Raw genomic sequence first — 13499 nt, forward strand, 5'->3', positions numbered from 1 at the left:
GTTGCCCTGTACTTCCAGGTACCCCTTTGGGTTGATTAGCTGTACCATACAGGGCATCTTCTTAATGCTTGATGCTTTTCAACTTGTTGGTTGACCCCATTCTAAGGTGAGCTGCACCAGTGGCAACATCACTATTTTTTTGTTGCATTTCATTGAAGTGTTGAGGAGGGGGGGAGAAGGGGGAAATAAATAAGCTTGAATGAGAAGCATTGAGAAAGGAAAATGGATGTGGCCTTGAGTTTCATTCTGAGGTTTGATAGGTTCCAGATTTGAAAAGTGTAAAACATACTGTAGCACCACCATCAATTTGGGGGCGGGGGTGCAGGTGGTTTGCAATAGTGTGAAGAAAATGGACTGATAGGCAACAATTAATGAGCGTAAAGATGAAAGCAGGTGATCATAAGGAAGTCTTGTTGAACAGCCTTAAAGCTCAATAAACAGACACATTCTCAAGCATATGCTAGTGTTCAGAATTACATCTCCATGCATTTAACTGAGAGAGTTGCACGGCTGATTTTCTCAACGTAGAACACTTATGGTGTGCTAATGCAGTTTCCCTTGGTGACCATGCCATTGAACGATGTTAATCTCCTCTCACTTGGCACTCTAAATCACGCTCAGGAATAACATACATACAAGGAAGCAAGTCAGCCAGGTGTGTATGGCATCCATTTTCAAGAATAGGTTTCATATGGATGTCCACATGGGGTCACTGCTAAAAAAAAGTCACATCATAGCCAGTCCATGTGAATAAGTCCTAAGAGATGTCTACTTTCCATTGGTAACATAGAGTGTATGTGCTATTCTCACACCACTTCTTTTCTTTTTTTCTGTAACAGCTGCTGGCTCAAAGTTGACAACTATTTTATCTGGAGTTTCATTGGGCCTGTTACCTTCATTATTCTGGTAAGAATACTTTCACTTTCCTTTCCGCCCATCTGCCTGCCTCTCTCCCAATCCACTTTATTTATTACAGTGGGAATGACCAAAATACTTTGAAAGTCAGGTTATATTTGCTATGAAACTCATAGCAAGAGCCCCTTTGGATAAGACCATAGGCCCATGTTCTCCAGCATCATCTTCTCACTATAACCAACCAGATACTCATGGAAAGTGCACTTCTCATGGTTTGTCTCTGATACCGATACTGGAGGTAGAAGACATCCATCACAACTTCTAGCCACTGAAAGTCTTATTTGTCTAACTGCCTTTTAAAGCTATCCAAGTGGGGGGGGGAAGCACCACGTCATGTGACAGCAAATTCTACTATGTACTCTGTTCATTTTGTCTGTCCCAGTATTCAACACTCCAATATTCAGCTTAACCTGGATGACCTTGGGTTCCAGTATTGTGAGATACGGAAACCTCTCTCTGTTGTTTGTACACAAATCGGTGAATTTCGACTAGAGACTTTGTACAATTGTGATGGCATGTGAATCACAAGTCTTAGTTTTGATTTGTGCACAGTGCTATCCCCCCTTGAGATGATACTTTTGGGATTTCTATATTTCCTTGTGGTTTCAAAGCCTCATAGACTCATAGAGTTGGAAGGGACCCAAAGGGTTGTCTACTCCAACCCCCTGCAATGCAGGAACCACTGCTAAAATATCCCTGACATATCATCATTTATTGAATATTATCTCTGTACCTGCTGAACTAAAACAGTGCTGTTTTAAAAGCAGGACTGTTAATAGGCTTTTATTTATTTACTTTCTTTCTTTTATTATACTTTGCTCTTCATCCAAGAAGTTTAGAGCTTTGTATAGATGGTTTTCAGGTGGTGTCCCATCCATGTACTTGTTTAGGAAAAGACCCATTTAATTTTAGTTATCATGTGCCTTCAAACTATTCCCTCACACATTCTATAATGCAAATGCTAATGATCCTTTTGGGGGGGGGGATATCATTTTTCATTTTAGCAAACATCGCGGCATTGTAGCTGATGTGTTGGTGCAAAATTCAGCCTTGTTCAAGTAGAGATTTATCTTCTTGGAGTAGTCTTACAGTCTGAGCCTTTAAGCCACTATATGTATTGAGTCGTACCCATGGCACCTAATGTCATTCTGTAGGACTGAGTTGCCAATCTTTATCCTTGATTGCCAGTTGAGTCCAGAGAAGGCAGTTTTTTTCTCAGCAAAGCTCTCCGTTATCCGCAGACAAATAGTATTTATTTTCCCCATCATGTTCATTGCGTTAATCATACTGTAAATCACATTATTGAAATGTTTTAAAAAACACTGTACATAGTGCACAGAATTGAAATCAGTGGCTTGGCCTGTCCATCCTCCACATCGCAGAACACTTCTGAGAGTCAGGGAACAGACCCCTCTTGCATAGTGTGGGATGTGGTGCAGAGGCAATCAGGGTCATTTGTGACTTATACCAATTCTCCCTTGCCATTGCATCCCCTACAACACAACTCATGCCAATCAGGAAGATTAATCTGTATGTGCAATATTTATCAAGATTGAACAGTAAAAAAACAAAACTATTTGGCTTGATTATTGGCATATGGTATACACAGATTGCACAACATAGCAGTCCGGTGGCAAAATCTGATTCTAGGTATTTCACAGTATGGCTGAGGATTTGACAGGAGGTAAAATACTCCTGTGGTTTAACAGGATTTCTTTCTTCATTCTTGAAGTTCTCACTGGCATATAAGAAGTGTGCATCATAGAGCAGGTACGTAATTCACATTCACACAACTATAAGGATAGGGTTTTCTTTAAAAAAAAATCTCCTTTCATCATCTCAAGCAACACAGCTGATAGAAGCCTGTACAGAGGAAACATGACACAGCAACTTATTTGAGATATGCCAGTATAGATAATATTGGAAGTGATGCTCCCACTCCTGACTTTTTAGATCATAATTAAAAATGGCAGCTTTTAATTCTGTATAGCAGCCTGCAGGACTCCTTGGTATTTTTTTGAAAGAAGCATTACAGGCTGAATCATACAGCTGAGCACTTTCTTTCCTCATGGTGCAATTTCTGTTGTTCGTGCAACACAACATGTAAGCTAGAACCTCACCGAAATAAGCCATAGCCACTTCCTTTCTCTCCAAAGGGGCAAGCCGTTTCTTTCAAAATGTGATTGTTTCATAGTAAGTGAGATAATCTTGCATGTTATGCTTCCCCTTCCTGTTTGAAGCCTGGAGTGTGGCAACAGGAGTTCTGCCACATCAGTAGCAGAGGGCATTGCGGTGTGGCAGAGGAGGAGGAGTTAGGCAGCAGTGAGCTGGTACAGTGCCCAAGACACCAGAGAAACCAATCCAGTTCTCCCGCCAGTGCCTCTGTAGTGTGCCAGCCTCACTGCTGCCTCATTCCTCCTCTCTACCTCCCAGAAAGCAACAAAGGTGAAACAAACCAGAGGTCAGGTGAGTGGTGCCAGGCCACCATGCTGTCTGCTACTGCTTCCTAAATTATTAAAAATAATAATAACAACAACAAGTAGAACTTCAGTATGCCAGGAAGAAAGTTTCTAGCCCATATTGCGCACTTAGAATGCTGAGGACTGTGAGTGTTTTATGTATTTAAAAATTGCATCTCCTACCTGCAGTCTGAAGTACTAGCCCATTCTGCCACCTCATTCACACGTAATTCTGTTGCAAGTGGACTGGTCACAGGCGTGGGAATAAAGTGGCTGAAAGTAATGTGCGAGCTAAAGTTCAGTGAGCCAGGGTCTTGGTATGTCTCCTTTCCTCTTTTTTTTTTTTTTTTTAACAAAAATAACAGCATCATTTACTGTGAGCAGTACTTTCTTTGGGTTTTTTTTATCTCCCCCCTCCCTCTCTTTCTCTGTCTTTAAATAACATTACACTTTGTGTGGGCCTTGGGCATTGAGGCAGATATTGGTGTTTCCTCATAACCAGGTCAGAGTGAAAATCGGGGTGAGGGACATTTAATCATATTGACCATGTACAGTCAGAGTCTACTATTATTTACCGGCCATGACATTATTATCCTCCTGCAAATCATTTAGACTGAGAAGTGAAAGGCCTTTGGGAGCAGTATTCCCAACTTCAAAAAATATGAAACAGCAGGTAGCAATCACTGCACAGTTCCTGGGAGTAATTCTTCTCTGGCAATTGCTTTGCCCTCTAATCGTACCGACCAAAAGAAAAGAGAGTGTAATGATTCGAGAACAGTGTAATGTGAACAGTGTAACTGCAGAAGAGGTATGGGTGTACATTAATGTATATACGCCATTCAAGAGTGTACCATTACAATCCTTACAAACATATGGCGATGATTGTATAACAACAACAACAGCTGCTGCTGTTGCTACTATTTAACGATTTATTTAGCCCCAACAATGTGCTGCAATAATCATGGAATATTTGTTAGCTGGAATGCAACTCTCAATGCAGAGTATGCTAGAGTTGCCCCAATACTGGGCTGCCTTCAACTAAATTAGAGAGAAAGTAGACTACTGTGTATGACTCTGTTAAATACAGCGCACTGAAAATGGAGATTGTGTTTCTAGTCCTTAACAGAAAAGCTCATAATGTGTGAGCTACTTCTAATGGACTTTCAAACTCTACATTATAGGTTGTGCCAAGCTTTTTGGGTCACTATTGAGTATGAAACACAGAAAAACAAAAAAACAACCCCTCATTTCTTCCTTACACATATGTAGGCACACCCAGCCAGGAAAGGCAAACAGCAGATAGTTAATTCTCTATTTACAAAAGCAGCTCCTTAGGCGCACCGGATACCCACACTATGTGGTTGTCTACATAGCTGTTTTCCAAATTCATTTCTGGGCTTAGGTACTGTTGTCTGACATGAGTGCACACACGCAACCTGGGCCTTCTCAGATACGGTGAGCAGTCTCTTCCTCCACTTCCAACCTGTCCTGCATGCCCACCTCCAACTCTGACTTCTCGGACCCTTCCTCTTCTCCTTTCCTGGCTCCTGGGTGGCACCCAACCCCAAAAATCTCTGCCCCCTCCTCTCCTGGTTTCGCCTCCGCCCCCTTGCCTCCATCATATATTCGTCAGAGTATTTCCAGTCCCTCTCAATATGTTACCTTGTGCATAACTGTTATAATGTGTACACAGAACACAGATGTACACTGAATTAAGAACAATCACACAGTTTTAATTTACTGGCTTTAGAATTTGAGATCTTATTCTTTTCCCACCTCCAGCCCACATACACAAAATTGTAGACTCCTTTGGGGGAAAGACTAATACACCCATTAAGGAACAGTTAGATAAATTATAGCCTATACTGATCTTAATTGATAAGTTGCAGAAAATAAAAGCCTGAGTTTCGGTGATTTAATGGACCGCTATCAGCATTTATATGATCTTGAGGCTTTAGTCCATTGTAATTCAAGCAAAAGATTTATTTAGTACATTCTCAGATAAGATTCCGTGGCCATGATAATCTAATATAAATTTAGGCACTCATGATCTTGTTGAAATTGGCTGCTAATTTGAGGGAAGGAGATGGGCAGTATAATGTTATCTATTTGTTTTAAAGGAACTGGAAGAAAATTGTGTTCTTTGGGAATAATAAGTGTTCAAGGGGAAATCTGCAACAGGACGTTCCATTGACTTTGTCCTTTTATTGGAATTTTTGATACATGCACCGATTTTTATATCAGCTTTTCTGCCTTCCTTAAAATAAAGAATTGGATATATTGGTCAGAATGGATCTCATTGTTTTGAATGGGATCAAGCACCTGCAGCTCCGCACTGTATTTGTATTTCTGTGTTTCTTGATCACAGCCTTTTTATTTATTGCACGCCTTGCTGTTTTTTGCATTTAAAGTAAATATCACTACCCTCCCTTTCCTTGCCATACACCCACCCACCCGATGCTTTCCCTCTTAAGGTTAGGTAGGCCCGCCTTCCCAAATAACCTTGCCCGTTCTCGGCGCTTTAGGAAACATGCGGCGTTCGGATCCTTGAAGGAGAGCGGTTGACTTTCCTTTCAGACTACAGGGCACCAGGGTTATTGTATCTATGGAAGAAAGCATGTGTGAGAGTAATGAGCAGTGGAACGCCATTAGTATGCCTGAAATGATTTAATGAAAGCTTGGATCATGACACGTCAGGAGCTGTTCTTATCATTTGGACAGCTCCATCTGCATCCTTAATAATTAATTAAGTTCAGGGAGAGTTCAGCTTTGCACACTCCTTTCGAAGGGCTCCTTCAGACAACACTTCTCGGGCTGCCAGTCCCAGAGAGGAATAGGCTTCTGCTTGGCTAAGAGCAAGGATCTGCGAGATAGAAGAGCAATTTTAGAGCTTGCCTCTGCCAGGTAACAAAAGCTCCAGGGAGGACAAACAGGGTCAGAACATGTGCAGTTCAGCTAGGTTACCTCGGAGTGGTGTTTCTGTTCTTCTGTCTTATCATATCCATGTCAGCACTTCAGGCTGTGTGGAATGAATTTTAAGCTGCTAAGCTCAATGTAATTCAGTTGAGCAGCTTGATGGCTTTAATAAAACAAACAGTGCACTCTGGCAAACTCTGGTCAGAAAAGCCCACACTTTTGACTTTTTGTGTTTTGCCTCTTTTCGCTTTAATATAATTCAAGGAGGTTCGAGGTTGGTTAGACTTGTCATTTGTGTTGCGCTCCTGAGAGAGATTCTCATGAGCCTTAGGAATCGCCTGCAGGAAGATGACTGACCCAAAGCATTCTGGATGTGGTTCTGTTTCATGAATAGGAAAACATATGATCACTAAAGAGACAACATTACTTCTCCTTAGTGATACTGTCCATCCAAGACAAAGCAACTTTGCAGTGATAGCATAATAGGCATTGGGCAAATCCTCAGTGTGAATAATGGAAGTTTTAGAAATTTAGGCATAGTTCCTGTGCTGGCTGTATGGAGAGGGATGTCTAATACTTTATACTTACCACATCCTAGAAAAATGAATTCACCATAATGTGATAAACTTCCGTGATTCACGTACATGTTTCCATAGCTGCAGATGCCTTGTCAGCAATACACCATTCACTCGTTTATTAGTTTGGTTTATCTTCATTTGTATGCTACTATTTGATTATTCAGAGTGACATATAGCAAATTAAAATGACCACTTGGTGGAAGCTGGAGAACTGAAACTAACCCTGAATTGAAACCAGTCCCCCACTACTGCCACTGAAGAGGTGATCAGCATAAAGGTGACATTGTGCCAGGTTGGGCTTATTACATCTTGGTTTTGTAAGCCTTTTCTCCACACACATTGCCTCTTCTCTGCCCCTTTCTCAATTACACCAGTAACACTTCAATCAACTGTCCTTTCCCATTACATCTGAACTGGGAAACTATGGTTACCAAGTTCTCAAAACACAGCTTGAAGTTGGTTTAAGATCCTAACTTTTTCTGTACCTGGTAACCATGGTTTACCAGTTCAGGCACAATGAGAAGCTATGGCTAAGTAAGTGATGTCTTGCTTTAACTGCATCAAGGAAAGGGGTTGCATATGCAGGCACAAAACTCGTTCACAATATAACAAAGCTTATATCCAAAATATCACTATCCTACACCACACCCAGTTCTACTGGTGCTACCGGATGGGCCTTTTAGCATTTCAGACGGCTTTTGTATAATAATAGTGCAGTAGTAGAAATGGTTTTGTTGACTTTAGTTTACAGAGTTCATAACAGTGTATTGTTTTGGAAAATTGTGGTTTACAAAATATAGACAATATATGTATTCTGCTCTTGTGCCTGGGATTTCATGCATGGCTCATATTGTGAGCTAGGACTAGGCATGCAGAAATGTCTCCTTCTCCACGCACTTCACCCTCACTCAATAGGTCCACAGTTCTCACACCCTTTGAGAGGAATCATTAATCACAAGAAAATTACAAGATCATTTTATAGTGTTATGACAGCAGAAATCTTTCCATGAGTCAGTTTGAATCAATTCCTTGAAGGAATCGATTCAGTGGCTTTCAAGGCACACACAATATTAATGTTCTTTAAGAAATTAAGCATTTAAACTGTCATATATATATCACCCAATCACACCTTACAAATATGTGTGATTTCTTAGATAGCAATGAGAAGAATCAGGAGAGTGAGGAATAAGCAAAACATTTTCTTCATAAAAATTGCGAGTACAAGTAATTTCTTGTGAGTGTATGCTCCTCAACAAGTTCCTCTACTCTGCCCCTTTCTGCTTTCCATGTTACATGATATTATGGCAATCTGTCCGAGTTTGTTTAACCCTTGATTAGAGGTGATTTATCTAGAGGAGAGGCATTTTCCCAGAGCTCTCACCTACCATAGTGATGTTCTTACCAGGTGTGTTTGTTTAATAGCAAGAAAGCGTAGCAAGAAAGCGAATACTTTTCTAATGGGTACTTGGAGCATAGGCAAACCAGGACTTCTGAATATTGCTTTCACAGAGCGAACTAGTGTTCTTTGGTTTGCTTGATACTTTAAATTGTATCATATTTCACAGAGATGTGGTGAACAAGTATCTCATGCTCTGTTGTCATATGTCTTAATTACTTTGCTTTAGAACTACAGTATGTTGTATTCTTAAAGAGACTTTCATATTCACTTACCATCATATTACAGGACCTTTATCAGCTGAATCAAAGTGCAGTGTTTCTTGTTCTGCCACCCTTTCTCTTTCTTTCACTTTCTATGCTTAAGCAGACACTCAATTTTTTATTTTTATATCAATCAATAAATTTTATTGTTTATAGCCAATGGCCATCACAATACAATATGAGCACAAATCACACAGCTACAAAAGACCCTGTATGCTCCAGACCAGGAAAAATCCACCATGTCAAAAATTTAGGAACATTCCTTCTACTCAGCACCCCTAGGGATTGGAACTATTCAGAAATGTTCCCTTATCTTTCTGGTTTTTATTTATGACCCCCCACCACAAAGGATTCTACTACTTTGGGCTGATTCTTTTGGCACTTTCAAATCTGATTAGCCGTCTACTGGCATGAGTAGCATGATGATCTCATTGACCCCAGTTATGGATAGTGTTTGCTGTCTTGGGGGGGTGGGAGGAAAAGATGTTTGCTGTAGGGAGGTAGGAGGGCTTGCTTCATAAACCACATTGGTTTCCACAGCGGATACCCACAGGGATCTGGCTGATGTTATAGCATCTATGGCAATCCTCAACTCCTGCCAGTGAGGAATGCAGTTGGAAGTAGCATATGGCTTAAAGGCCCAATTAGGGCCACTATTCCAGCACTAAACATGAGTAATGAAGTCATGATCCCGAACACTCTAGTAGCAAAGTAGAAAGCAAAGCTATGCCAGCAGAAACAAGAGATATTAGCATAGCAGCACAACCACATCCACAGTATCCATCGAAATATTGCACCAACACTGGTCACAGCCAGGCAATTTATAGTGACTTCAAGGGTGCTGTGATGCTATCACAGAAGCCGTCCCACCCCCACCCCCACCCCCAGTGCATGAGCATGCTTGCTGGAAGAGATATTTGTGTCTCAGAAGCATCCGTGACTCACTGGTTAGGAGGACAGCAGCTGATCCCTGCAGCCACAGTGGCATCAGCAGGATTTTGGATTTCAAGGCAGCCAAAATACAGAATCAGAAGCAGCCTGAAATCATAACACCTTTTGCCAGAACCAAACAGTGCCACTCCTGTTAAAGCAGGCAGCCAGTTTGTATAACCCAGAGTGTAGAAGGCCTGGGTATAGAAACTACAGGACGATGGCCTCACCGTCCCTTCCTCTGATAGAATGCTTAGTTAATATTCATAACAATACACATAAAAGATGTGTGTTACTGTCTGCGTAAGGGTGCAGCCATTTTGCAAGGGAGACAAGATAGCCAATTCTGCTAGGAAGAAATCACAGCAAAACAGCAAGGACAAAAAAAGAAAGCATTGTGAGCTGCCTGGTTGCTATAGAGTACAAAATAAATGCATTATTTACACTATGGCTTTACAGGGAAGTGGAAAGGGCAGTCTTTGAGTCATTGCTAATTCCTGCAGTTGCAACAGGGGATCAAACTGGCTTCAGTTTAACTCCCAGTATTGGTTGTAGTTTATTGTCAAGTAGTTCATATGTAAACAAGGTCATTAACATGCCGAAATTATTATTTTGCTTTGGGTGTCCCATGCTTACTATAATCAATCGTTCTTTCTCCATGATAATAACAGCACCAGCATTTGAGATGAGTTTGTTAATGTGAACCAGATTAATTTCACCTTGAGTTTCTATTCTCTTGATCTATAATGGCTTATTCAAAACCTGGCTAGTTCAGAATTTCCTTGTTTTATTACACATTATTTATATCACAGGCATGTAAAGAATCCACATACAGGGCTCATTCATATGTAATGCTTAGTTCAGTGCTATATGATTGAGTCGGAATGAACCCAAGCAAAACATCTGACTGTGTTCTCCCCTCCTTCCTTCTCCTTCTCTCACATGGCAAGGAGGAAGCCTGGTTGGTTGTTAAGTTCAAACCAGGGGATGTGGTTTAAAACAAGCTCTGCTAAGTTTCCTAAGTAGCCAATTTCAGATCATGGATTGTTAAGCTGTCAAGGCCAGGCTGAACACTGGTGAGTGGGTAGGGCTGCCATACATCTGGATTTTTTGGGGGGGGGGTGTATTCCTAACTTCCTACTTTTTGAAATATGGCAACCCTATGAGTAGGGCCCCTCTGCTGCTGCAACTGCCTCACTGGGTGCACTCCTAGGAGTTGCTGAGAAATGCAGGACTGATAGACCTGCATTTTCCTAACTTGTAGGTGTAGTTTTGACAATAAAAAATTAATTCATCACTCTGGACATTCCTTGCCCGACAGTGCCGTGATGGAAGTTGGCTTGTTAAACTAACTAGAGTTTGTTTTAAAACAGGATCCCTGGCTGAAACATAAAGGCACACTGGGGTTCTTCAAAATTGAAACTAGACCCTTTCTACATTGTTCTGCTGGCAGCATTGCAGGCGTGCGCAGTTGGACAAGTCCAACACAGTGCTCATTCTGGCTCATCCACAAAGCACTAAACTTACAGGGGAACTGCCGCTCTGACTTTCCTTTCTTGGTAATTTAGTAGGAGACTTGGGTTCAGGACTCCCAACTTAAAGGGCCATTTCATAATCTAGGCAATGGCTTACCTCGTCACCACCAAGTGCGCACTCAACATGGAGCAGTAGCTTTAATTTTTTAGACGGACACATGAAGCATCTTCGGTGTATATTTAAAAAGACATTGAAATATGTTTCCTAACGTTCTTTTGCAGAGGAATGTTTAGCATAAGGCAGTATGAAGAACAAATAAACTCAAACCAAAACATCAAACCAAAATGAGCAATATTACAAGATGTGCACTGAGTGAGAGTGGCTGGGCTTTGGCCATTCTTGATCTAATCTTTCTTTGCAGCCGCTTTGTGCAGACTGTTCTGTCACCAGCCCCAGAATAATTTGGAAAATAACCACTTTTTTTTTACTTTTTTTGTTTAGTCTAGAGCATCATCATTACCTAACTTGTTACTTGAAGTAGTTTAATTTCATTGCTATCTGTTTTGACAGCTGAATATTATCTTCCTGGTGATCACACTGTACAAAATGGTGAAGCACTCAAACACTTTGAAACCAGACTCTAGCAGGTTGGAAAACATTAAGTAAGTGCTTTGTGTTTGAATCAAGAACTGTGATTATTTTTTCTGATTGTTCCAACTGATTGAAAGCTCCCCCTTTCCATTAGCAACGCAAGGCTTTGTTTCCCAGCACCCACAGATGTCAATTAGAAGTAAACAGCACCAATCCTGTTCGTCATATTTGTTGCTATAATGATACAGGCAACACTTGAAATTAAATAACTTCTGCTTGGAACAATGGCCAAGAATTTGTTTTGGTGCATTCATGGAGATTCCTCAGCAATGTAGCAAGTTCATTTGCATTTAAAATGCAGCTCCCAAACGATGTTCCTCTTTGCATGGCTGGTGTTGTTCTGCTGAGTATGTTTCGTTAAATTATTTTCAGATGCTAGTGATTCTCAGCGGTTTCCCCATTCATAATCCCACTCCCCTAAGAGAATTTGCTTCTACTTCTTTTGTTATCTTGAAGATTATCTGTTGCTTTTCATGCAAATTTAACAAATATTTACTTTTATCCTGTGACTACACAAGAATCACAATAGTCCCTTTCTTGAAAGTAGAGCAATGGCTTAATATTCTTAATGAGAATCTTACAGTGGTGGATCATGCTTTAGGTCAGAGGTAGGCAAGATAAGATTCCACTGTCCAGTTCCAGCGCAAGCATCCATTATGTGGGTAAAGGGAAGGAACAGATTTCTGGGAGGGAAGCCTTTGGGTTGGTTGGGTGGGATAAACACTTTGGACTTACATTGCCTACCCCTGCTTTAGATCATTCTATATTTAGACCAGAATTGTTTTGCTAGACTTAAGAGGGGCAGCACTTTCCCCCCTAATCATAAGCACTCTTACTTGGAGGTCAGATCCACTGACGTCATTGGCACTCCCAAGTGAAATGTGCTTAGTAGTGGGCTCTTGAATTGTCTTTGAATGCAGAATATGGCAGGGGCAGATTTGCAACAAAGCTAGCATTACAAACTAGAAGTTGCTTAGATAGGTCACAATATCAGCTTCATTGCATGTTGCATGTTAAGAGAGAGAGCTAATCTTTAGCACCTCTCTTTTCTTCCTTTTCTTCCTCTTTCTGTCTTCTCATCCACACCAGTAATTACCGTGTTTGTGATGGCTACTATAATACGGACTTACCTGGGTAAGATAGAACCCTACATTAACAAATTTAAAGCATGACTTTTTAATTTTTATTTTTAAAAAACAAAACAAAAAACTTTACAAATTTGGACAATTTTCTGGATTGTCCATAATTTTAATTAACAACTTTGGAGATAATCTAATTTTCTAAACTATTTCCAACTATTATATGCTTTTTATTATTTTAAACTGCTTGCGTCTGCACTTTGAATTTTCTAATTTTAACTAATTTTTGTATAAAATTACTAAAAATGCTTTCTTATTAATTTCAATTTCAATTCTGTCTAATGATTTTGTTTCTCTTTTCTGCTTATAATGCTTTCTAGCTATGAAGATAATAAGCCATTTATCAAGTAAGATCATTAGTTAGATGTGGAATGCACTGAATAAACCCCTTTCCCCTTCATTCTGTGCTGTCCTCTGCAATTTCTTTCCCCTCCGAAACTATTCATGACAAAATATCCTTCAAAGACTTTCTTTTGTGATTAAATCCATATATTTGTCACATTTCAGTAAGGCACTTTCATATGAAAGTTAGACTATCTAGTTTAGCAGAGTCTTCAAACTTTAGGTTATCAGCTTTTGATCTGCCATTTAACTTTTGTGTATTTGTGTTATTTGTGTATGTGTGTGTGTCAGATGCAAGCACAATTGTTAAAATATGGGCATCCATTAGTGGTTAAAAGAGACCTTCAAATCTCCAAATATACACGCATACATACAGATAATGCAATGGGGTTTCTGCACCTGGTACTAGAGCATTGCATTTTAAAATAACTACC

General features: G+C 40.3%; 1 protein-coding gene across 23 annotated transcripts in view; it reads left to right on the forward strand.

Annotated features, from left to right (window-relative positions):
- The window catches only part of ADGRL2 (adhesion G protein-coupled receptor L2), a 249524-nt gene that overhangs the window by 222373 nt on the left and 13652 nt on the right, over window positions 1-13499 (forward strand). For 15 of the 23 annotated variants that reach the window (XM_081865672.1, XM_081865664.1, XM_081865663.1 and 12 more), the window contains 4 exons: window positions 840-906; window positions 11504-11595; window positions 12674-12718; window positions 13044-13070. In XM_081865672.1, the coding sequence (XP_081721798.1) occupies window positions 840-906; window positions 11504-11595; window positions 12674-12718; window positions 13044-13070 (231 nt within the window). The remainder of the gene's footprint in view (window positions 1-839; window positions 907-11503; window positions 11596-12673; window positions 12719-13043; window positions 13071-13499) is intronic. The other 8 variants (XM_081865666.1, XM_081865670.1, XM_081865678.1 and 5 more) reach the window with 1 other exon arrangement.

This window comes from Podarcis erhardii, assembly GCF_964252035.2.
Source record: "Podarcis erhardii genome assembly, chromosome: 6".
NCBI lineage: Eukaryota > Metazoa > Chordata > Lepidosauria > Squamata > Lacertidae > Podarcis > Podarcis erhardii.